The following is a 26,920-nucleotide window of genomic DNA, read 5'->3' as shown; positions in this document are numbered from 1 at the left end:
ACATGATATATATGAAATCTTCCGCTTCCTCTTCTTGGAAAACTCCATCACTCACGCGGCGTCGATTTCTGAAGCGGACATACAGATCGGAGATGCGGATCGACGCCGCCGACAATCATCGCCGTGTCAATTCGCCGTGACGCCTCTTTCTCTCTCTCTCTCTCTCTCTCTCTCTCTCTCTCTTGATCCTCACACAATGCCTCTTCTTCTTTTTTCCTCGTCGATCCTCGTATATTCTTCAGCACGTGACGCGCCGCGCCGGCTAGCGGCGCGCTTGATCAAGGTGCGTCACCCGCAGGAAATAAATGCGATGATAGATTCCGACGACGAATCATAAAGTCTATCACTCGCGATGGATCACTTTTCCTTCTTCATAGATCTGGAATGTTATCTCTGTAGTCTCTTTCTTCCACTGCACAACACAATACTGATGAGAACGAACGAGAATGCACGCGTTATCGAAGCGAAAGAACAGGACTCCGATACGAGATTCGGGAGACCGACCGACCGACCGATCGATCGACCGACCGAATTGCACGAGGACCTCGAGCAAACTGCGGCTGTGGCCAGGTGTCCCGCCTCTTTATTCGTTTTGGGCCTCAGGTAGTGGGGGGGAGGGGACTTATTCTTATTTAACAGCAACGCAAGAGCGACGCCGGCAACGCAACGCGACGGCGGGGCTCCGAATGTCGAAGAGAGAAACTCCCTCTTCCTCCCTTTCCTCGAGGTTCACTTCTTTTTCTTTCTCTCTCCTTCCTTCTTTCCCTTCCTCTTCTCATTCTTGTCCCTTGTGCGTCTCTTTTTTCTGTCCCTTTCCTTCTTCTTTTCTTTCTCTCTTTTTCTCTCTACCTATCTGTCTCTCACTTGCATTGTTCCGCGATCAGTCGTCCGGAGCCCGCCAAAATTGTATCAGCTGTCCTGGATTCCGCCTGCGGCTCCTTTCAGCGGCTTGACACACACCAACATCGACGCGACCGCCCCTTGTTCTTCTTCCGTCCAGGTCCACCGTCCAGGTTCCGTCCAGGTTGCTCTTCCGTCCAGGTACAGGCGGCGGGCGACCAATGGGAGATCAGGTAGCGACGTATGGAAAAGATCCGGGGGAGAAATCTCGCCACTGACGTATCAGGCAACGATTATAATTAACGCTCGACGATTACAAACGCGCGCGACAAAAACGGCGGTTTGCGTTTCGATCGCGTATGTGTGTGATTTACGACGAATGACAGATATCCGCCGCGACAGGACGAGTCCTCTGCTTCGTTCTACCTACTTTCCTTCCTTCCGCACGACCGGGTGCCTAGGTGGAAGTCCGCTCCTCAACGGAACGGCGGATTAAACGCTTTGTGATTTATCGGTGGGGTAGAATCGAGAATTTCGAGCAAGAGCTTCGAATGATTGACGAATGTTCTTGCAAAATATAACGCTTACAAAGACATCGTGAACAGATGTAACACATATTATGACTAAATCATCGAAAAAAATATCAAGGTTACCGTTAAACTTGACAATCCTTGACGAAGGAGACGCAATCAAATGACTATTCGATCTCATTAATTGTCACTCTCTCATTCTCTCTTGAATAAATTATAATATTCAAAATATTCAAAGGAGAAAATATATATAAATGCACAATATGAAAATAAATAGAAATATATAATTAGAAATTAAATGATTTTTTAAAAAATATACAGTTTTCGCACTCAATAGAATAATTGCATAAGAATCTATATAGAAATATTAAAACGAGCAACTGTAAATGATAAACTACAACATATTAATCTCGTCGAATCGCAATGAGAATATCGTATTATATTTAATACGCGTTTTCCGGTGAATTTCTTTTCATCACGCGGTAAAACGTAGACCGATTTGTCATGCTATGAGATGAAACGCCTTCTGCGTTAGTACTTTATAAATAATGCTTTGTAATCCGCGGTTGCCTCGTCATCTCGCTAAGATGTTTAGTCTTGTTTACTTAGTAATTTCACGCAGAATGTATACGTGCTCGTTCGTCACATTTGATTATGCATTTATAAATATATGCAAATAAGATAGCTCCATCCAAAAAATATGAATAAGAATTTTATCTTTGAATTCATCTTACCTGATGCATGTGAAAATTAATATATTATAAAGAAATATTATGCGAAATAATTAACAAAGTTAATTATAAGAAGCAGATATTTAAAGGATTTTTAGCTTAAATTTGATGAGATCTGAATGTATAACAAAATATATCATTTAGTTATTTTCAATTCAAAAAATTAACGTCAAACGTATCGAAAAATCGATTTAGGGTTTTTCTCAATTAATTACATTGTATAAACTCCTGTCATTGTAAGCAAAGAAAATTAATTAATCGTTAATACAAAAAAAAAACAATTATTAGATTTCAAATCGATGAAGTAATATGTAAGTAAATCTGGGAAAATGATTTCTCAATCAGGAGCTACATTATGCGATTATACCGATTTTAAACAGTTCGGCGCTTTGTCAGGCTGCGCGTACCACACGTCCCGGTATCACCTGGAACAGCTGAAACTTACGTTCACCACGTGTTCGTGTCATTAAAAATGTAAGCTCCACTTTGTAACAGGTTGGCACGCTCCTCAACATTATAGCAGCACGTCTTTCGGTACATTATCCTGCGTTATCATTCCTTACTTAACAAACTTTACGTATAAATAAAATTTTATCCATATTTGATTATTAAATCGAATGCACATGCGCGGTCGCGAATAGAATATCTTGATCCGAAACTTACAAGAATAAAACTTATGAATCTTCTATCTAGTCATCAAAAACAAAAACAATTTTTGTTTTCCTATTTTATTACTTTATTTTTCTCTTTTATTTCTATTTTGTGTGTATTACTTTTTTATGTCTCAAACTTACCTTTCTTATTCTTTCGTTGTTTTCTATCTGACATTCAGCCGGCATCAAAACAAAATTTCTCAAAATTTCTGTCGGAAGAAAACATGATCATTACAAGAATACGTAACACGTATATTATTCTTTGGTTCTACATGTGTCTCGCGTGCGATCTCTCATCCCAAGAGATACATCATATTTGTCTTATCTTTTACAACATTCGCGCCCCCTCATGCGGATGAGGGGAAAGGAAGAAAGTAATCGATCAGCTGCAAATGTTTATCGATACGTAGCGCATCGTCGCACAGCGATTCCCTTTGTGCCCAAACTCACGCGCCCCTGGGTGGGAAGGGGGAAGGAAAAATCGAGGAAAGGGATGATTGAGAACCACTTGTAGGAGGACAGCTGCGCTCTGCGAGCGCATCTGCTGCCGGTTGCGCGGGCACGCGCTCACATATACACATACTTACGTGGTGAGAGAAGTACGCTTACATGCCCAAACACATACAAGAGCCATCTCCTCCATCTCCTCCTACACGTCATTCTTTTTTCCTCTTTGTATTTCCATGCCCCTTTTCTGTTTTTCTTTAATCGTCCTCGCTCCCTTTTTTTTCTCCTTGCTACCTCTCTTGACACGTCATATTCTTCTGGAAAATACAATCGTGATAATGTGAGCTGTAATTCGTTGAATTTTATTGTAATCGTTTCATGCCTCGTTACTCTCGAAATTATTGGGCCTATCTCTTTAAAGTATTGCATTGTTATCAAGATAATTTTATTCACATATTTTCTTTTTACTCGCTTCATGTTCTTCCCTTGTTGTCTTCTTACGAAAATTTTAGAATGTAAACTCTTTTTAAAAAGAGTTCAAAACATAAAGTATTCACATTTGTCTTTTTCCCTGAAAAAAAAAAAAAAATGTCTTCTTTATATCTTTATAATGCATGACTACAATATATTAAAGGCCATATTATGCTCGTATCCACTCTATTCTATCTTTATTCTCTTGACCTTATAAAGTAGCTTATGCCATAAAACGTCACATAAACTATACCTCATTCTATTCTACGCTGCCTGGAAAATCTTCTTCCGGTCTTTTCCTGCAGGAACTGCATAGATGTCTCGCGCATGCACGCTTTCTCTTCCTTTTTTCCTTTTCTTTTCTGAGACTGACCGCTCGTTGCAAATGTCGTTTCCGCATGTACCTCGTTCTTGGTAAAACATATATATATATATATATATATATATATATATATATATATATATATATAGAATACATCACATGTACCAATCCCTGTATTGGGAGGGTTGACGGGAGCCCTTTAGCATCCCTCCTATTCCGAAAAAAAGAACTGGTACCTCGTCCATCCAGAAAGAAACAAGACCTCGGATCATTTATGGCGTATAAACCGTCGCTGTGCTCTCCATCCCTCTCAATTTCTCCCTCTTTTTCATTCGGAAAGTCTTCTCATGCAGCCCCCTTGTGCATATAGGGTGATTCGCAACTGAAATTGAAAGTTCAAGGGCAAATTGTTTCATCTGAATTTGATATCATCTGAATTCGGTATGAGAAAATTATCCAAAAACAGATACTGATTTTGAATTAGATACAACTAGCCAAATATAGTAAATTATGTGCTATTTATTTATAATCGATACTAAATGAGTTAAGATTTCTTTAATTCCTAAAGCTTTTTTTTATTTGATGTATATAGTTTAAAAAGTTTTACGCTAAATTCTAAGGCACATAAATGACCTTCAGACCGAAAACTCAGGCCAAATTATCTTTTACTTTGGTTCTGAAAGTCGTTTAAATGTGCGATGCGCACATTTTTTTTTAACGACCATATATTCAGTCAAATATCAAAAACCTAGAATTCTTTTATACGAGAATTTCATATGATTAAATATCTTGATAATTCCGGATTAGGATCTGTCCAACATAAAATCTGAAGTAAAAATATCTTGATAATCGAGCCTAAAATTTGAGATTTGAAAATTTTTCAATTTTTAATTCTTCGAACGTTCTTTCGGACGGAATAGCAGTTTTTTTTTCTCTAAAAGGAACGTTTTCTTGTTTCAAAAAATTTGCTTTGTCAGTTGCGGAACACCCTGTATATGTATACCTGGCCTGCTGCAACGCGCGGCTTATGCGGGACTTTGTGCACGTCGCTAGTACGGTGGTATGTGGTGCGGTGCTGCAGCTTGCCAGCCAGCCGGTACACACAACACCGGTACCGAAAATTTCCTTTGTTCCTATTGTCCGTAGGATTTTCATCGTGTGACGCTCATGGGTCTATGCTTCCGAGAAAATTTCAGATTTCGCCGCCTGTCTCTTGTATCTTTTTTTCTTTCTATCTCATTTTTCTTTTTTTCCCCAACTCGTTTTCTCTCTTTTGCGCGCCAGCTTTTCGCAGGCACCCTGCTTCGTAAGCCCGCGGATCCTTTGTCTCTCTATGTATAGTGCGTTCTTGATTTCCTGTGCGAAAATTCGAGGCCATCCAGAGAAGATTTTTCCTTAACTAAAACGACGGTTCTCGATATATTATATACATCTTGAGAAGCGATAAAAAATCTAAAGCTTTCGAGGATTAAAATCTCGGGGACGCGAATGTATACACGTCACTCTTTTTTTCATTCTCGAAGAGAATCACATTTTCTTTTCATATATATTTTTGCAGTAGTCTTCATATATTTAAAATATTCTAAACGCGCTATTTGTGACAGTTTTCTCCTCGACAAGTAAATTCTCTTATTGAATATCGATTTCGAAAGTTACTGAAAAAAATGCTCCAATCTTTATTTCGACATCGATTAGAAAACTGTTGTCTTAAAAATTAAAAGATAAAATATTCTCTCTTTAAAATTGTCATTAGTTTTCAAACATGCGTGTGTTAAGTATACATTTTGTAATTTCTTTCAAAATATATTCTCTTCTCTCTCAATCTCCGTATGTTTATACGTATTTATTGTGTACAATTTATTTAGATTTCTTTTACTCGAATATGAAAAAAAAAAATCAAAAACTAGAAATATTTAATTTGCGATAAGTTTCTCTGCAACATTTTTTGCAAGAAAAGATACTCTCATAAACTGAGATTTTACAATTCCGAGAATACGAGAAATGAATATTTGGGACCACCTTGTATATGCCTCTTTTTGTTGGATTATGTGGACCGAACGGAGCCCATCAATAACCGGCGGAGACGTGCGTGTCTCCGGAATTTGCGTGCCTGAAAGTTTTCCGAATCCCGTTTCTTTTGCAGGGAAACCGTATGGTATTGTATGCAGTTTTTGCACAGTTTTTACAACGTTAGAAGCTTCTAAAAAAAGCGTCTAGTTTCTCTTTTTCTCTCCATCTATTCGTCCATTCTAACTGTACATCGACGAATTTACATAACGCGGAATCAAATGAGATGCACGAATCAATAAAAAGAAAAATGGTTTTGACGGATATTTACTTTTCAAATTTCGTTGTAAAAATCGAAGATATAATTATTTCAAAGATGCATCTTCTTTTTATGAAATTAGCCTTGGGATGTACAAAGGTTTATTTATGAAATCGTAACTATTGACGAAACTGACAAAAAGTATTGTACCCTTGTTTTTGAACATCTCTTCTCAATTTATGAAATTTCTTTTTCTTTTATTTCTTTTTAAGGTAACATTTTAAGCCTCAGACCTTTTTCCTTCCTATTTTTTTTTTCTCCGATTTCCTTAGGATTTTTTCAGAAATTACCGTAGCCAATAGTATTGTCAAATTTTTAAAACTCCCTTGGCGATGAGTCATTATTGTCGGTGAGTCGGTACTATTTTATTCAAAAGGTTCACATTTTTTCTGAAATATTTCCAAAGAATCATGGAGAAAATTTAACTATACGGAGATTCAAATTAACGTTTATTAAAGAATCAAACAAAATCGTCTCGTATGCTCGAAACTCAATGTTTGATCGATTTCGAAGTTAATGCCTGAACAACATTAAACGATATCGAGAAAACGCAGGGAAAATGTTGGGGCGAGTGAAGCTTGTTCAATGTCAACACCTGCCCAATGTCATCGGCGCGTGCCCCTTTTCGTTCGCAGGCTCGACTATGGGGTAATCATGACGATGGAATATTTTTTAACCAGGACAAAATTAAGTATATCGAATATAATTCAAATGCGAAGTGTATTTCGCGTGAAATTTTTATTAAAATTTTAATGAGAAAAATCTACGTAAAATCATCACACAATATAACATTAATTATTAGCACGCAAAAAAGTTACACGCGGTCGGGGTACTATTGTTATCTAATTCTTTTCACGATTATTAAATTATTAATAAACGACGAAACTTGTATCAATTATATCGACTGAATTATGCGAAATTAGGCGATGCCACAATTACGTCGTAAAAACCTACAATTCCGGCCCTTATCGCTTTATGTATTCGAAAATCTCGAGGGGCAACGGCAAGATGGGTCGGGTACCACCGTCAATACACCGTATGGACCTTTGCACGGTAGGCAGGAGCCTACAGATGGCAAGCGCTCGATCCCTTGCTTAAATTTTGACCGCGGGTACCAACGACGACGACGCGCTGCTCCTCGTGCCGTCGTGCCACCTGCTCAACACGTAGAGAGGCCGGGGCCTCTATTCGTTAAACGTCACGTTTTTCTACAGACACGAGCGCAATATTTCGATATGATGAATCGTCTCTAATCAATTATATTTAACTCGAATTATGCTTTGAAAATCCCACAACTTTTTTCCCTTTTCTCGTCTCTCTCTGTCCAATTCATTTTATTTTCACAATGTCACGTGCGCGAGAAACAGAGCAAGAAAATGTGTGATTTAAGAATTAAGGTAATACAACAAGGAGACAATTTTATCATCGATCTCACGAGCATGTTATTGCCGCTCGAGATTTATCCGTCTTTTCGAAGGTGTTCCCTTTTTCGCGGTGGAATCCTTTTTCTTTTCTAAAGAGAACCGCATTCTCCACTCGCATCCGATCAATCGGATCATTTCTCACGCTTCGATCTTTTTCCCTTCCGTCACGTAACCCGTATTTCCACGTGCGTATGTAACGCACAGAGAAAGAGAGAGAGAACCTTGCAGGCGGACGGGAATCGTGCTTTACAATCCAAAAGCGACAGTGACAGAGAGAGAGAAAGAGAGAGAGTGAGAGAGAGAGAGAGAGAAAGGGGAGACAGAGAGAGAGAGAGAGAGAGAAAGAAATAGCATCGAGAGTATTGAATTGCAGTAGTATGTTATTTAGAAACGATCATTCTCGCGCGGCCACAGACGATGTTACAGTTCTGGGACGAGTTTTGAAAAAGCTTTGTTCGCGTTCTCGAGAGCGAGGAAGTGGGTCTGTCACGCGCGCGCGTATGCACGTGTGTATGCGTGTGTGTGTGTGTGTAAGAGCGAAGCGTTATATCCCGCGCGCTGGCGCACTGCCGGAAGTCGGAACGCGCATAATGCTTCTGCTGGGTGCGCCCGTTCGACGCCTATTTTTCGCTTCACTGGCAAATGAAAAACAATATATAACGATCTCGGATTTTAGCGGACCGACTCTCCTCGACGTCGCTTTCGTTGAAATCGCTTTTTGTCTTTTCTTTCCCCTTTCTCCCTGCCTCGTCTCTGGTCGAGAATTTTTCTTTTTCTCGAATCGACGAAAATTCGAGGAAGATGCAAAAAATGCCATGCGGCAGGAATAAGGTCATCTTTTTATAACTCTTGACATATATATATATAGATGCAGTTTTTCCGCCCTTTTACAAGTTTCGTTGTTGAAATTTTTAATCAAGAGACATCGGACGGATAAAAGAATGACGGATAATTTTATCGATACGAGATATAAATACTATCTACTTTATTGACCGTAGTCACGCATAATTCCTGATTCAACTAATGTATCAACAGGTATATACGACATTCTTTGCACACGCGAGCCACGAGCTTACGAGAATAATAATGCCAGATACATATATGTTTAACGGGATATTGTACAATTTGGAGCCTTTCACCTTTTGGTCGACACGAATCTGCTGGGATGATCTCGTGTCACGATGACAGAACTAGAAAGCGGTCTTTCCTTATCGCGTCCCGGGACGGAAGACGATCATATTTGAGGAACACGTGCGACAAACTAATATCTATGTTAAATATGTAGTCTAATAAGTGTGCCAATCGAGTTCGCGACAACATCTATTATTTCGCAAATTACAGCATAATCTACTTCCTGAGACCTTCGAGAGATCCCCGATAAATTTGCGTAACAATCTGTCGCGAAACTCGCTTCTATGCAGACACTGCTGAATGATTTATAAACACACACAAAAAATTATCAAACTTTATACATATATATACGAAATTTATATATTTAATTAAAAAAAAATATTTATATATATTATATATACATAATATTGAATACAAAGAGATATGAATGAAACCAAAAATAACACAGTGCAAGTGGTGTTTATATCTTTGTTGCTGGACCTCCTAGCATTTACAATGATATTGCCGCTGTTGCCAGCTCTATTAGATCATTACAAAGAGATAGAAAATGGACATGGATTATATTCTACTACTTTGAGTTATATAAAAAACATACAAGTGTTTTTTGACGCGCCAGATAAAGTCAGTACAGTTCTTTATGGAGGTAGGTAACACGCATGAAATTTTCATTCATAAATAATTTTGTATATATCAAAAATTGACATTTTTGTGTGAGATATTAAATATATACATGCTATAAGGATGGATAATATAAATTTTATTACAGGTTTTCTAGGCTCTATGTACTCTTTCTTGCAATTTCTCGGATCGCCAATCATAGGAGCATTATCTGATATTTATGGACGAAAACCTCTAATGCTTTTATGTCTAACAGGCATTTCATTCTCGTATCTTTTATGGGCATTCTCCACAAATTTTGGTATATTTGTATTGGCGAGATTTGTGGGTGGCATCAGTAAAGGAAACATCAGTCTGTCGATGGCTATTATCAGCGATGTGACTTCCCCAGAAACAAGAGGAAAGGCAATGGTAAAAAGCAATAGATAAAAGTAAAATGTAAAATGAATACTATTTAAATATATAAATATTTTTTTTTTTTTTGCTTTTTGCAGGCGCTTGTGGGAATAGCCTTCTCCATAGGTTTTGTAATAGGACCAATGATAGGAGCGTTTTTTGCTTGGATCTCGAGTGATAATAGGGAAGGCATGTGGTATCTGATACCAGCCTTGTTTGCATTCTTTCTGGCTTTAAGTGACTTATTTTTCGTTACTTACTATCTCAAAGAGAGTCTACAATTAAAACACAGAGCAAAGACTTTAGCGAAAGGACTATCTGGAGCAATTTCATACATTAATCCTATAGATCTTTTACAATTTAATGGAGTGTCCACCTTAAGTCATCAAGGTATATATTTCTGGTTAGGCATAAAAAGCAATTTATGCCATTATTGTATATTCCATGGTAGAGCATAATGTTATCATTATCAAATGTTATCATTTTTATAACACTATAATTGTATCACTTTTATTTTCAGATCGACAAGATTTAAAAATATTGGGTCGAGCATATTTTATATATCTGTTTATCTACAGTGGCTTGGAATTCACTCTGACATTCCTGACGCATCATACATTTAGATTTACGAGTATGCAACAGGGTTGGATGTTTCTTGGAATTGGACTGACCATGGCAATCTTACAAGGTGGTTGGGTGCGACATATTCCTCCAAATAGAACAAAAGCAATCACTGAATTGGTAAAGAAACCTAATTCACGCAATTGTTTATTTCATTTTATATATTCTAAGTAATATTTTTTTTATATTTTATATTTTTTCATTATTCTAGGGTTTGTGGCTAATAATTCCAGCATTTATATGCATCGGTATCGCTACCGGTGTACCGATTTTGTGTGCCGGAATTTTTCTTTTCGCAGTTTGTGAGCATTTTGTTTATTTATTTATTGTCGATATCACGAATTACTCGAATTTATCATTAAGAGAGCACGATATCGATACGCAATAATATCGCAATAATAATATTATTTTATATTTCGTCATTTATTACAGCCACTGCCATGGTTGTTACTTGTATGATGACTCTAGTAACGCGTATTGGACCTGAACATCAAAAAGGCGTAATTACTGGCACATTCCGTTCTCTCGGTGCGTTGGCTCGCGCTTGTGGACCTATCGTTGCATCTTCAGGTATTAAAGTGAATGAAATTCATGTAAAAATATTTCTATTTCTTCAATTTTGTTTTCTCAAATACATCTTGTTTTCTATTTCAGCATTTTGGTGCATTGGAAGTACTTCGACCTATCTAATCGGCGCTCTACTTCTCACGTTACCGCCGCTCATTTTGCACGGCATGCATGCTTTGTAATATTTGATATAATCAAATATTATTTTATAATCTGTCTTTTTATCCTAAACAACTCCTACTTAATCAACAGTATTTTTATATTTTTAATTTTTATTAATTATTTAATTAATTATTATTATTATTGCCTTTGCTGCATTTTAAAGATAAAATGTAGAAGCTTTATATTTTATATAATAGTAAAACATATAAAGTGTATTAATTGCTATAATTGCTATTAGATAATTAATCACACTTACTGGATATTATATTTATACTTTGCGTTATATATTTTATTAACAAATATATATATATATATACATACATACATATTTCTAGAAAAAGATGCATATATATTTATATTTATTATATGTCTATAATTTTTTTATGTGAAATTGTAAATAATTTTACAAAGTTTTTATATATATAAATTATACATTTTACAAAGCCTTGTATATGTATATTATTATTTAGAATTATATTCGACTGAATTCTTTACATTGCTTTTATTTATTAATTATAATTTCTACATTTTTTTCCGAAACCTAAAAGCTAGACGGGCATTTATTTACATAAGTGTATTGCGCAGAAGACTGGAATCCCGCCGTCGTGATTTATCAATGAATGATATGTCGATAATCTGTTCTTACCTGGAATTACTTAGCTTGTCTGTGCGCGCGCTCTGATAGTCGATTTATCTCAGAATGTGCTCCATTTGACGCTACGGAAGTTTCGAAGCATTTATAATTGATCAGTCAGAATGGAAGGAATAGAAGATTTTTTCTTTTTGCTCTAATGAGCCAATCGAACGCCTTGAAACTTTGGTTGCGCGTCAAGCGTAAACGCAGCCTCAGTTTATGCGCAGAAAGGCGTAAGAAGAATAGAGAGAGAGAGAGAGAGAGAGAAAGAGAGCGAGCGGCCGAAAGGAACTGACCTGTCGCCGCTGTTTATCGATAAATCACATCGGCGCGCCAAGTGCGCAGGTTTTCGTAGATCACGTGGCCATCCCACTCCGCGATCGCCCCTCCACCGGCGCCATTTACGGTAGTAAATTCCGAGAATTTCGTCCGCTCCGTTCATTTTGTCATCGCCCACGTCGCTTGTCAGGCGCAACGCTCTTTGCGAGCGTGAAAGACGATTGGAGAACGAGAACAGGCATTGGACGACTACGTCGTGGTAAGGAAAATTCGTAGGAGTAGGGACGAAGTTTCCCACCACGTTATTGATGGATGCTGATGAGTGCGGGTGCGAGAGTGACCGCCTCCCATAATTACGAAACCGCTCTGCGATCATTTCGCGATTAGCCTGGGTCATTGCCTAAGCACAGCATTTCATCGAGGATCACAGATCATAATAAGAGTACGAGGAGAAGAGAGGAAGCAGGAGGAAACGACGTCAACGACGTCGGAGACAGTAGAGGCCGGAAGACATCGAGCAGCAGTAGTGGCGGTGGCGGCGGCGGCGGCGGCGCTAGCGCTAGCGAACACGCAATTGTGCGTGTTACCTTTCTGCCGGAGATTGTTACGAAATCGAAGAGAGAGAAGGTGAGTAGATAAAGTCCAACGACTTCTAGAATAGTTGCCAGGTGCCAGTAGTCATCGCATGCTTTTTGCTTGCTCTGTCTTCATCTTTCTTGTTCCCCCTCCCCTCTTTTTTCTCGTTTCCGCTCCGTTCTCTCTTATCTACGCGTTACGCAGCGTGATACATGTCTTTTTTTTCTTCTCAGGAAAGTGCGATTTCGCGCTCGACATGCCTTGACTGTCTCTAAGCCCCCGCGCGATTCTCCACCATCATGTGCAATTTGTCCGCGCGTAAAATTCTGCGCATCCCCGTTCTTATCTCGGAGCAAGATTCTCGTACGCAGCAAGCATCTATCGCGAGAGGTAGATGAGCCGATTTGTTTCTATTCCGATGAGTAAGATGGTACCGCGGTGAATTACGAACTATGTTTCATAAGAATTGTTTTTTATTTTTTTATTTTTTTTTTCCAATTCAAGCAATTCATTGCTTGTAATTCGAAGAAAAATAAAAATTTTATTCGCTTCTCATTGAAATGAGACGTTTGTATTTGTTATATATACATTTTTTTTTTGCAATATTGAATCAAATACTGGTGAATTATTACCCTTCAATTTGATGCTAAAATAATGCTTATATAATGATTATATATGCTTTGGATAGTTCTTTTTTCAGGCTTTTTTTTAATTACTAACATGACAGAAATACATTTATGTGTATAATAATAAAAATTGACTATTTAATAACAATGTAACTTAATGTATATCTTTACAGAGAGTTTAACATCATAAAGTATGTCGTTGTGGCAGAGAGCAGAAAAGTTGCCAGAAGAGATACAGAAAGAAATACACACTGTATATAGTGAAAACAAATTTCCAATTGAAGTGAGACATTTCTTATCATCATGGTTAGAACAACAATTATTGTAAGTATAGACAAATTATTAAGTATATAAACAGTAAGTATATAAACATTAAGTTTAAAGATAGAGGGAAAATGTCTATTTCTTCTGGAAAAACATGGAAAATTTTTTCAATGGTTTCTCTTGTGCATAAAAAATTTATAGAATATTTAGAATACTATAGAATTTTATTGGAACATAATAAAATTTAAAAAATTCTCTATTTGTTTTGCTCTTATATTACAAGAAGAGAGAGCCAGCAAATCAAGTGAAAATATATGTTTAAAATATATTATAAATATATTATGAATATATTTGTTTATATATATATATATACATATATATATATATATATATATATATATATATATATATATATATACATACATATATATATATATATATATATATATATATATATATATATAAATATTTTAACAAAATTTCACATAATATTAGTGCAACTATCAGATCTAATAAAAAATTAAATTGTTTTATTTAGTTTATGTTGCACATATATATTTTAATATTTTCAGAATTTTTTTAAATTTTATGTTTTAAATTAATTCATTAATTATCAATTATTCTAGGAATTCAAATTCGAATATACAAAGTGAGTCAGACATAATTAGTTTTCTTGTAAAAATGATACAAGAGTTAGAAATCAGAATGGGCAATCTACAAAGTGGAGATAACTTTTTGATGAAATTAAAGTTATTAGATGCTTCTAAAATACTTCGTGTAAGTTATACATATCTCTTCTCATATTGTCTTGTGTTATATTTTGTAATTTAATTGAATTTAGATGTCTGTATTTGCTTTTAATCAATTATGCTTATATACTTATATTTCAGCAAAAATATAATGAAGATCCACTGAGGCTGTTTCTTACAATAAAATATTGCTTAGATACAGAAACGAAACTTGTGGTACAAGCTGAAAACTTAGGACATCCAAAAAAATCACATGTGAATATCGATAAGATTGCAATATCAAGCGAGTCGGCCATGCAAATAAAAAAACAGTTCGCAATTTTACATCAAAATGTATACGAAAATACGAATGACCTACGAAAGCTTGAAGAAGAACAACAAGACTTTTCTATTCTATATAATGAATATACAAAGGTAAACGCGGCTAATGTACAACAGCTCTCTTCGCATACTCCCATGGAGTTCGAAAAAGAAATCAAAAGGTAAAATAATTTAAATAAGTATTCAAGAGTAGATTTTACAAAGTATATAGCACACAGATGTTGTTACTGAAAGTTCTTCGAATTCCAGACAAAAAAATGACAGGGATTTGGCATTGAGAAGCAAAACAGGTTCTATAGTACACTTGCGTATGCAATGTATGGATAAAATGAAAGATGTCATTACTAAGTTGAGTATATTACAATCGAGAATTCTCGATGAGGAACTTATCAGGTAAAATGTTGACATGTATAAAATGTATATGTTTATGTGTATGATATTGTCAACTTATAAAATATGATTTTGATATTTTACTCAGTTGGAAGAGAGATCAACAATTAGCTGGCAATGGGGCATCTTTCACTGGTAATTTGGATATGATTCAGAATTGGTGCGAAAATCTCGCTGATATAATTTGGTCGACTCGGCAACACATCAGAGATGGGATACGTCTAACGAACGACTTCGCTAACTTTAATATATATGTAACGAATATGCTGCCGAATATTTTCCCAACTTTAAACACTCAAATTACGCAACTGCTTAGTTCGTTGGTTACAAGTACTTTTATTATTGAGAAACAACCTCCACAAGTTATGAAAACCAACACTCGTTTCACGAGCACGGTGCGCCTTCTTGTCGGCGCTAAATTGAATGTTCACATGACACCGCCGCAAGTAAAAGCCAGCATAATTAGCGAATCGCAAGCGAATGCTTTGCTGAAGAACGATAAAATGAAGAATGGCGAAGTCAGTGGAGAGATTTTAAATAACGTTGGCTCGATGGAATATCATCAGGTTTGCGACAATATTTAATATTAATTTTATATTATAAGCATGTGTGCGTGTGCGCGCGCGCATTAACAGAGTGTCTACTTCTTGAAAAAACATGGAAAACCTGAAATTCTTAGGAATTTTTTTTTATACTTGGAAAAATAAGGGAATTGTCATTGATTTTTATTGAGATTCAGAAAATTAAAAAAATAAAAAAAATGAAAAATATTTTACGAAAACTATTTCTTTTAGTAAATTTGCGGAATGTAACATTTAAAACTTAAATAGCTTTGTATTTTAGTGAATATTAGAAAAGGCATACAATAAAAAAGTTTTATTTCAAAAAATTTTAGTTAATATATAAATTTAGTTAATATATATATATATATATTTTTTAATGAGGGGTTTTAAATAAAAATACTTGAAAATTTAAGTAATTTTTTTTTACAAGATATGAGTAAACATTCTGAATAATATAAATTAGATAATTAAAAATATTGTTATATATTTTTCATAATACTATTTTGTATAGTCGGTTGGACAACTGTCGGTGAGTTTTCGCAACATGCAGTTGAAAAAAATTAAGCGAGCCGAGAAAAAGGGCACAGAATCCGTGATGGACGAAAAATTCTCGTTACTTTTTCAATCGCATTTTTCTGTCGCTGGCGGCGAATTAGTATTCGAAGTTTGGACCCTGAGCCTGCCCGTAGTCGTAATTGTACACGGCAATCAGGAACCGCATGCTTGGGCCACAGTTACTTGGGATAATGCTTTTTCTGAAGCAGGGAGAGTGCCGTTTCTCGTACCTGACAAAGTACTATGGCGACAAGTAGCGGAAGCTTTAAATATGAAATTTACCTCAGCTACTGGTCGCACTTTGACCGCGGACCATCTCAGATTTCTTGCGGAGAAAGCATTCCGCGGTACTATATCGCCAGATTATTCGAATACGCCGCTGAGCTGGGCACAGTTCTGCAAAGAACCATTGCCCGAGAGAAGTTTCACATTTTGGGAATGGTTCTATGCTATCATGAAGTTGACCAGGGAACATTTAAAAAGTCCATGGATGGACGGATGCATTCTTGGATTCGTCCGAAAGAAGCAAGCGGAAGAGATACTGGCAAAGTGTCAGGCAGGCACTTTCTTGATGCGATTTTCCGATTCTGAACTCGGTGGTATTACTATTGCATGGGTTGGAGGTAAAATATCGAAACAAATGTCAGATTATTATGTGTGATTTTTATTGATATGTATGTCATATCAATAATTTTTTGTATCTTCAATTTTTTTTCAGAACAAAAGGAAGTTTTCATGCTCCAGCCATTTACGGGCAAAGACTTCGCCATTCGTAGCTTGGGCGACCGCATTTACGATCTACAACACTTGTTGTATCTTTATCCAAATATAAATAAAGATCAGATTTTTTCCAAATACTGTACACCAGTTACTGGTAAGTCGAATTTTACAGTGAACCAATTTATCTAATTATTGAGTAAATTAATCAGTAATAATTAATTAATTTTTGCAGAGCAACCATCAACAAATGGATATATTAAGCCGCAATTAGTAACGCAAGTGCCAGCTTGGAGCACGGCCGGCTTCGGTGGTCAAACACCGTCTCATTCCTCCGTAGGGGGGATAAATAACAACAGCCAAGCTGCACCAAGTGGAAGCTATCCCGCTACCCCGCAGACCATATTTCAAACGCACAGCCCTGATCCTTCTATAAGGGACACACCGTCTGTAGCATCAAGGTTAGTCCCTTGGGGAATGCTCAATCGACAATCTTGACTAAATTTTTCAGATTCCAATTGATAATTTAATGACTATATCTAGATGCGTTTGAAACGCATTTATATTTTGTTATCTCCTTGAAAAGCAATCGAATCTCACTACACATGTTAAACTGAATAAAAATATGTAATATTTTTTTTTATTAATCATATAATTTTTGAAGAAATTTTTTTTTGTTTTATTTATTTGGATAATAAGAGATATTCTATACATTTGGTTTTTTTTAATTTCTTTTTTAATAAATTGCCTTTTCGCCTTTTGTAGCACAATTCTCCGTATTCCTTTTGTGAATAATAATCTAAGATAGAAAAATTTGATATCTTTGAACTACAGCTTTAAAAATGGACTGTATAATTAAATATGTATTGTTATTGAGTTTTGTTTCTGAATTTTTCTATTTTTGATAACATAAAAGATTTCATTTTTTGTTTTATTTTATTGTATATTAAAATAAATTTTAACTATACCAGGATATGCAAGATGTGGCTATTGAGGATAATGAAATGTGAGATTATTTCAAGACATACAATTAATAAATTTGCAAAGAACATGAATTGTGAAACATTCCTTGCAAATAACTCACACTTTGCATATCTCTGGCTTTCCATAATAGGAAAATAGAAACCATCAGTATTCTTTTTTTTTCTTTTTTTTTTGTAAAGATTTTTTGATACAAAATTTTGTAAAGAAATGTAAACAGTTACACCTACACTTTTTGTAGGTATTTTTTTTGCGGATACTTTTTTGTAGACATTTTTATGATATATTTAGTTTTATAATTTAGCTACGACAGAAGAAATCAATATGCATCAAAGTATACAACAAATCATATCTAATTGATTTGGAATATCTAATTGAATGAATGATATTGTATATATTGGACAATAATGAATTATTACTAGTCTCAAAAGAACAGCAAATAAGGGTTATTTATCAAAATGTTTAAAATGCATATAAATATACGATGGTTTGGTTGTTCAATGACGATCATATGTTGATAATATTCTGTTCTTTTTTGTTTTTGTTTTGATTTTGTTGTATCTTTTTACGATGCATATATCTAATGTTTTAGTATTTTTGTTCAATAATTACAATAATTGGACCAACTATCTATAAATTTAGTATTAAAGGGCATTATATTAGACTAGTGGTACATACGTACAAAAACAAGCAGCAAGTCATTGAATAGTCATTGAATAGAATAGTAAGTAAATCGATCATGAAGCAGTAAAATAAGCAAAGAATTGAAAATTGATTTACTCACTGTTTCATTATCTTACTGCTTATGTTTTTATATGACTCCACTAACTTTATACATTAAATATTAATTTATCAAACTGTCGTAGTATTTAATCATAAGAGAGCATGTATATATATATATATATATATATATATATATATATATATATATATATATAAATTAATATATAATATATAATTATATATTAATATATAATATATATTAATATATAATTTTTATATATATAATTTCAAATATATAAGTGCCTTTATATACAATTATTTTAACTTTAAATATTGTTAATAATGCATCAAGTTGTATAATTGGTATTAAAAGTTCGATCTTTGTTTTCTACTTGAATTTTGATTGTTTTTTAACATTAATGTGTATAAAATAACTATAACATCTATATTGTACAAATAACTTGATTTATAACAAAAAAATTCAAATTCCTAAATAAATTTGTGCAAAAAAAATATAATAGTTTAGTAAATAATATGAAAACAAAAAAGAGAGAGGACTAAAAAGAACTAAGGGTAGAAAACAATGCCAATAATTATCTTCAATAAATTCTTTTAACTATCCAGATATAAACGTTTTGCTACTTTTTTTAATCATCTTTAATAACTATTAACAACATAATACATATCATACATAGAAACATGACAAGTATTATTTAGTTAACAGTTACTGAAGATTATTCAAAAAAAGGAAACTAAAATGTTTATTTATATAATTAAAGAAATTTGTTCAAGATAATTGATGCTTTATTTTCTGCACTTGACTTTCATTAGTTCATTTCCTTTTTAAATTTATCATTGTGAAGATAAATACTTTATTTTAGAGCAGATGCAGTTGGCAATCAATTTGTTCTCTCTTCTAGCTATTTTTTTATTCTCGGTCTTTTCAAATACGAATACATTACGAATCGGCCGCTTTCTTCTAAATTCCAGGATTTTCTTTTTTTGCTGTTTTTACTATTTAAGTTTATCTTGTGATCGTATAACTATGTAACATATAACTATCTTAATAGAGCGTGTTTAACGACATTTTCATTTATATAGAGTAAGAAGAGAATGTTTTAAAATAGAGAAAATGCTAAGTTCTGATTATACATATGTATATATGGAATAGAAAAAAATCGATCGTATTTTTGTTATTGTATAAATTATTTCTATCTTAACAATGTCTATCGTATAATTATCTCAATTGTGGACCAATCAGAAACTTCATTAATGCATAATTAATTTTTTGACTGCTAAGTATTTTTCTATGATTCACTTTTCGAATGCAACGGTTTACCATATATCATGGCTTAATATGCAATATATAGCTTTTGTATTATGAATTCTTGTGTATTATTAATTCCTATTATATATATTGAACATGTACGAACGTAAATATTCGTATATTGAAAAGAATGCACGAACGGGATAGACGAATGTTTCAATTTAAATATAACAATTGTGTCTAAGAAAGCCGGAAAAAGCCGGTACAACACCAAAAATTGATACTATCCTGCAAAATACAGCTCCAATCACTCGCAGCTGGCAATTGAGTAATTAGTCGTTATTTGCAAACTCGTTAAAATATATATGTATCGTCATTTTGTTGCCTCGTACTATGCACGCGTCACAAAGGATTGGAGGAGAAATAAACCATGCGCACGATTTCTTCTTTTGCTTTTCTCGAGAACAAATGATTGATGTACCAACTGCTTTGTTTCGGATGGGACTCTTATGATTGTCATTCCCCTTTTTGCCGTGTTGTACCGACTATACCGGCTACAATCGGGCATCTGTAAAAAGAAAATAGTAGATAAAAGCACACGCACTTTTTTTAAAGAAAAAGGAAAAAAAGCAATATGAAAGAGAGAAAGATATTTTTATGCTTATGATAATTTATTACTAGCGAATTGCCAGTGATTGGGGATGTGTTTTGATCTGTGATAGTTACGCTCAGGGTCTCGGCCAGTCAAACATTGGATCATCAAGCTCGGATTTGAACATGGAATTGATGCAGCCGATCGACGAAAATCTCAACCTGGACCAACTACATAACTTCAACGACTTTGACTTCATACCAACTTCGTACAACGTTATCAAGCCACAATAAAAGGTATGCGAATGATAATCATCATAAAGCTCGATATTGATGTTTTTTTCGATCTCTATCAGTTTACGTTCTACACGTTGGTATAATAACAGCATATATTATACAATGATATGTGAATTATTTAATGCAAGGAGGGAATTAATATATCTTAAAATGATTTTTTCCCCCTTAAAAAACTATTCATACTCATGTATATACACGCAATCATAATTACGAAAGAATTAGCTTTCGTACATCTTTAAAAAATTGTAAAAAAGTAAAGAATTGTTATGAGAACCTCGCTATTCTCGATTGTCGTCTTTATTCTAAATTTTACATTATTTTGAATAATTTGGAATTTTCCTTTTGCGCTATTCTCCTTTTATGTCCATTTGTCATCTAATAATGCAAAATGACAAAGCGAGTGAAAGATAAAACGCGGGACGATGATATTTTTATTTCGCACATGTGCCATTAGAGTGGGAGAATTGAGGGAAGATTCCAAAATAAAAGAATTCGATACCTGAATTAGAAGGGTGTTCTATTACATATGCTATATCTATATATACAGTGGGAAAGTCTCGATTGTAGATACGATTCTTGATTGTAAGCAAACGAGCCTTTGATTCTCGATAGAACGATTCTAAAACTTCAACTGATTACCTGATTTAAAAGATTAAGCTTTGATGCTGACAAAGAGCAATTTTTAGAGAAAACAAATCTAATGTCCTATTAGTGAAAAATGACTAAGCAAGCAATGTATGCTTACAATCGGAGATCACTGTATATACATTTAAAATAGTAATATATATCTGTTGATCATGCACACAAATAAATTACGCATAAGTGTAATAAAGTTTGAGGGTCTCTGCACAAAACATATTAACACGCGTGAATGTACGAAAATATTTGGCACGCGTATTTATTTTTATTCAATATTTTGTGTTGGGATGAAAATCTTGAATTCTTCCCTCTTTGTAAATATTTCTGAATCGAAAAACGGAGGATCTTTCGATGTTTGGTCAATGCCTTCTTTCTACTTTTCTTCTAAATCTTTTATTTTTTATACATTAATATGTGAGTTTATACTAGTGAGAAAGCGACACCAAAAATTATTTCTTTGCACTACAGTTGATGTTTTGATGACATTTTATCGAATCTTTGCTTTTTCTTACATTCTTCATATCTCCTTTAACGTTATCATTTAATGGCATTACTTTAAATTTTTGTAGAATATAAACAAATCTACGTACAAAGATTGTTATTATCTACGATATATGAAAAGAGTTGAAAAGGCTCTTATAAATATAATTACATACCTTATATATAAGAATAGAAATTCAATTCGTATCTATACATTGTATGACATATATATACATATAAATTCATGTATATATAAAAATTATTTTTATTAAATGCTTATATCTTTTTGTAGAAAAAAATGTTAACAGATAATCTGCTCATTTTTTCTTTTTTTTTGTTTAATGTTTAATGATAATTCAAAGAATATTTGATAGTCGCAAATTGATTTTTTACACTTTTAGAGAACACTGTATAAAAAAAATAATGTTATTATTACTTTCAAATTTAAAAATATGTTTAGAAGAATTAGATATAGGAGCTAGATATTTACCGAAGAGATTTTGAGAGTACAAGAAATGTTAATTAAAAAAATAGACAATCATCTTCATATACATATACATGATTGTATAGTCAAGTTTCAATAGAATGTTTGGATTATTGGAAAAGGATCGAATTTTATATTGAATGAAAAATCTTTGATTGCATTTTTTTTGAGTTTTAGGAAAAGATCAGATCAAATCTCTTAGAATAGATTATAACAATGTGACATTTGATATGATCTTTTGAGTGCCTTAAATTTTTTTAAACCTTATATTCTTACATTTTTCGGCAAATTCTAGCCGATTTAAGAAAATAAGTTGCAATTTTTTAATTAGTTTTTATTTTATATCTTAATCGTTATTCCCGCAATATTAAATTTTTATATATACATATATGATCTTCTGAGATTTTTCATGGAAATTCATATATGCGTTATTTAGCAGATAATCTAATTTTTGTAGCAAAAAGGGAGAATGTATAAAGAAAGAATAAGAAGATATATATGAAGAGCAATCCCATCTTTAGATACACACATATATATATACATTGTAAACTTAAAGTTAACTTACTATGGTCTATTTTCTTCTATTTTCTTATATGCATATATTAACAGAAAATTTGTCAATTATTATATATGTATCCATAATATAAAACATAAATCCGTCGTGAATAGGAATACATACACAATGTTATCTTTATATTATTATATGTGTATGAGAATGTGCGTTTTGAGTAAATATAGGCATTATTATTATCTATTGTTCTTTTTATTGAAAATTAGAGTTTATTTTATTATCGAGAATGATTAAGCGAGAAATGATTATTATATTACTGATGTGCCCATCTCCTTGTTTACTACATTGCTATATTTGATATAACATGCATGTTTTCACAATAAAGTACATTGTAAATCAATATGCCGGCTATTTATTGTACTTAGAATAGAATTATCATACAATTCTCGAAGAGCAAAATGTATAAACCCGCTTAATTTTGCTTTTTCATTTTTGATATTAGAATCTTTTTGACATATGGTATAAAGAATTTTAGATCAACAATTAGTGTAACAATTCTAATTGAAGCAACCATTTCTACGTTCTTTTCCGGAAAATTAGATATTCAAAGAACATACATGAGGATATTCTTTTTTTAGAAGATTTATAAAAAAATTTTGTTATTTTGATTTTATCCTAAAATAATTTTATTTTATCTAATAAAGAATAAATATTTTATCTATAAAGAATCTTTGTCCTGAAAATAGATCATTAATGAATTAAAGTGATGCGTAATATATCAGCAAGTGTATATTGTGTCTAATTCAAAAACATTTAAGATGCTGCTCTTGCCGGAGTAGATATAGAAATATCAGCTTGCTCATCAATTGGACACAAACACTCGGACGTATTATCCTCGACATAGTGACCCGGTTCAGGATAGCTCATATGATAGATCGTGTCGCTTATCATCGGATGTTTCGGTGGCCGATACTTACCCTTCTGGGCCCACGGGATTTCTTCTTTAGGTTTCAACGTCCATGTCTGATACGATAATTTATTTATCGTTTCAGAATCTATCTTAATTTCCGGCCTGTGGACAAAGTGGGATGCAGAATTGATGCAACAATTTGAAAAACAGGCTAATTATATCGTAAGAATATAGTTTAATCGTCTCCTTTTTTAGATGAAAAGATTTTTTCTTTCGAGAGGAATTAAATTCCTTTCGTTAAAAATCTTTTTTTTTTTAACATATAGATATAGTTTGTAGTCCTGTTTGATTTAGTATATACTTATATCTTTTACTTATATCTTTAATATATCTTTTTTTTCACGCTTCTCCATCTTACCTGCGATATTGCATAGCTGTAGGCTTATAACTGCAAACAGGTTTTATTCCGTCAAGTTTTACGTAAGACAACCCGGTAGTCGTATCTCTCTCAAGCGGTACGTCGGCAGTGCGGATATTGTCGCATGGGATGATAAGGTCTGGACGTAATGTCGTTTTTGCTACATATTCGCAACGAGTCGTCGTATCCGACTGCATTTTACCGGTTGTTATACCCTTAGGGCGTGGTGGCACGAACGGCTTCCGCCTTTCAGTCCAGACACGTTGATAACTCAACTATAAAATGATACCCTATGTTTGTTTTTATCCAGACATAATCGGAGAAGACAGGATCACCTTGTTGGTTGTATCGGTGGCCATTTTTACGTCGGGGATAGAGATACTGCCGTAAGGAATAAACGGCTCCATGCGCTCCGCATCAGCCGGCAGATAGCTTTCCTTGTAAATAGTTTTATTCGCGAATTCGGCACCGTAAGGAAATATGTATGCCGCCATAGGAAGAAAAGGTTTTTCCATTGAAACTGCGTAATTCTCTATATAGCTCTCGGAATATGTAGTTTTGCCACACATTGCAATATTTGGCGGTCTTAAAAATATTCAAGTTAAAATATATTAATATTGTTTTTTATATTATACGCACGCATAAAAATAAGAGAGAAAAAAAAAGATAAATATTGTTATATAATTATATTATTTCTCACAAGGAATCTAATTTTTATTACTTTATATATTCTTGAGGGAATTTAATTAATATTCGAAATAAAGTCATATATATTTGAATCAATATTTTTTACACATAAATAAATACCTTATGGAGAACAATTTATATTATTGAATGTGTGCTTTATTATTAATTTATTATTACATAATCGTATCAAAAAATGTATAATATTCAGAGATTCAGAGATGCATGATACATACTTATATGCCCGTTTTTGTGCCCAGGAAGGGAGTTCCTTCTTATCAACGACAAAGGGTTGATAGCTCAGCTTCTGTGTCGTCTCTCTAAATAGCGGCTGCTTCGGTGGACAATATTTTATTATCGGTTTAAAACTGATTGCAGGTTCAATAGGTCCAGGAGAAATATATGATAGTCTCGTCATCGTTCTGTCATCTAAGGGTGCTGAACTTGTGCGGATACTTCCGCAAGGTATAATCATTTCTGGCTTCTCGACATGCTTTGGTGGATAATCACGTCGAATCGTTGTTTCGGTTTCCATTACACCCGCAGCTGTCGTTCTAATAAATAAAATATAATTATTGTATAACTATAATTTGTAAAATTAGAAAACTTAAGTAATAATAATTAAAGACTTTTGTATGCGCAACTATGTTACTGTTAATCTTTACATATATCTTTTATTTGCATTTACATTAGAATTAAAATATTTTTATTATATTAAAATTATTATTAATTAATAAAATAATTTTTAATAAATAATTAGTAATAACATAAATAACTATACATATTTACAATTATTATTATAAATAAAAAATAGAAATAATAATTATTAACCATTTTTCTCTCTATCTAAATATAATAGTAAATAATGGTAAATTGTTAATAAATGTAAAAAGTGTAAAAATTGGGTAAAAAAAAAATACAAAAATATAATAAAATTTTGATATTCTTATTCGGTAGACACATTCGTGCCTGTATCAAAAATACTTTCCTTTTGCACATTGCGAAGACGGCGCAAAAAGATATGACATATGAGTTTTTTCTTACCCACCTACGTTTCGGTATAATAGGCTCTGCTTTAACAATCTGCCATACGGGCCTGTAAGATAAGTGGTTTGTCGTCTCATCGGCAAATTTTCCAGTACTGCTCTGAAGACTGTGAACGGGCCGAATCGGTTGCGATCGAGTGCAACGCGGATCCACTTTCAAATACGATAAATAATAAGTTGTATTGGTCTCGAGTTGTTTCGATGGCACCTTGTATAATCGCTCCGGTGCGAAGGACTTTGCACGCGGAGGCTGCACGTACCTTTTGGCATACTGTATGCGTGTATGAATATTATATAATAATTGATATATAAATATAATATAATCGTTCGTATATTATATTACAATATGGAATAATAATAATTAGTAACAATTGTAAATTATAAATATAAATAATTCTTGGCTGGGCAATTTCTCAATTAATTTTTATAATAAAAACATCATTCAATCAACATTGTATACGAAAGGTCAGTCGTGATAATGGATTTCAGCATTATGTATAAAAATCATTAGAAATAATTGAGTTTGCAAGATAAAGTAAACGTTACTTTAGCCTTGCATGGGCACGTTGTTTTGGCAGATAAGGCTCTCCTTTTTGAACAAAGCTCAACAACCTCCATATTGCAGCTTTAGATGACTCCCTCTCTTCTTACTGTATCATATATATATGCACAATGCACAATTGCATTAATATTTCTCTGCAGAAAAAATGATGTAATAAATATCAAAACATTAAAAATAATATTATATATCTTGTAGAGTTAAAGTTTTGTAACATTGTAAAAATCTAATAAAATATGTCTGACATACATACAACATGATACAGAAACTAACTTCGTGATATTATCGCCGAAAAAATATATAATCGAGACTTCTCGAGATATTAATCATTTGCTTGTACCATCTGTGATATGAATTTAGATTCGAATACGATTGCGCATGATTCTTTTTTCTCGTAGGTAAAACGACATATGTAAT

At 33.6% G+C, this 26,920-nt stretch overlaps 3 protein-coding genes across 6 annotated transcripts; 2 read left to right on the top strand and 1 right to left on the bottom strand.

The window, feature by feature from the left end:
• The first annotated feature begins 899 nt into the window (after positions 1-899).
• Positions 900-11,500, top strand: LOC126850713 (major facilitator superfamily domain-containing protein 10). 3 transcript variants are annotated; one of them, XM_050593970.1, is made up of 8 exons: positions 900-1,041; positions 8,780-9,518; positions 9,642-9,904; positions 9,988-10,279; positions 10,410-10,630; positions 10,722-10,812; positions 10,943-11,080; positions 11,165-11,500. In XM_050593970.1, exons 2-8 carry the CDS (start codon positions 9,299-9,301, stop codon positions 11,257-11,259), a joined length of 1,320 nt encoding a protein of 439 aa, XP_050449927.1. In that variant the 5' UTR covers positions 900-1,041; positions 8,780-9,298; the 3' UTR covers positions 11,260-11,500. The 3 variants fall into 3 exon arrangements, with proteins under 3 accessions (XP_050449927.1, XP_050449926.1, XP_050449928.1); XM_050593969.1 differs by having other exon boundaries at positions 902-1,073; XM_050593971.1 differs by lacking the exon at positions 900-1,041 and adding an exon at positions 2,929-3,344.
• An 825-nt stretch (positions 11,501-12,325) lies between these two features.
• On the top strand, positions 12,326-25,412 carry LOC126850478 (signal transducer and activator of transcription 5B). Of its 2 annotated transcripts, none has more exons than XM_050593544.1 (11): positions 12,326-12,779; positions 13,528-13,678; positions 14,245-14,395; positions 14,509-14,849; positions 14,938-15,081; positions 15,167-15,644; positions 16,153-16,819; positions 16,915-17,070; positions 17,149-17,374; positions 20,607-20,772; positions 25,277-25,412. In XM_050593544.1, the coding sequence occupies exons 2-10, from the start codon at positions 13,548-13,550 to the stop codon at positions 20,767-20,769; spliced, it is 2,457 nt and encodes an 818-aa protein (XP_050449501.1). In that variant the 5' UTR covers positions 12,326-12,779; positions 13,528-13,547; the 3' UTR covers positions 20,770-20,772; positions 25,277-25,412. The 2 variants fall into 2 exon arrangements, with proteins under 2 accessions (XP_050449501.1, XP_050449500.1); XM_050593543.1 differs by lacking the exon at positions 25,277-25,412 and adding an exon at positions 12,962-13,118 and having other exon boundaries at positions 20,607-23,286.
• On the bottom strand, positions 23,283-26,920 carry LOC126850480 (uncharacterized). Its single transcript, XM_050593547.1, has 7 exons — positions 26,777-26,920; positions 26,491-26,640; positions 25,947-26,215; positions 25,135-25,452; positions 24,550-24,799; positions 24,215-24,489; positions 23,283-23,958 (listed from the first exon to the last, which is right to left on the bottom strand). Exons 2-7 carry the CDS (start codon positions 26,560-26,562, stop codon positions 23,700-23,702), a joined length of 1,443 nt encoding a protein of 480 aa, XP_050449504.1. The 5' UTR covers positions 26,563-26,640; positions 26,777-26,920; the 3' UTR covers positions 23,283-23,699.

Source organism: Cataglyphis hispanica, chromosome 6 (assembly GCF_021464435.1).
Source record: "Cataglyphis hispanica isolate Lineage 1 chromosome 6, ULB_Chis1_1.0, whole genome shotgun sequence".
Lineage (NCBI taxonomy): Eukaryota > Metazoa > Arthropoda > Insecta > Hymenoptera > Formicidae > Cataglyphis > Cataglyphis hispanica.
The sequence above is the reverse complement of the archived record's forward strand: the minus strand, read 5'-3'. Positions and strand labels throughout refer to the sequence as shown.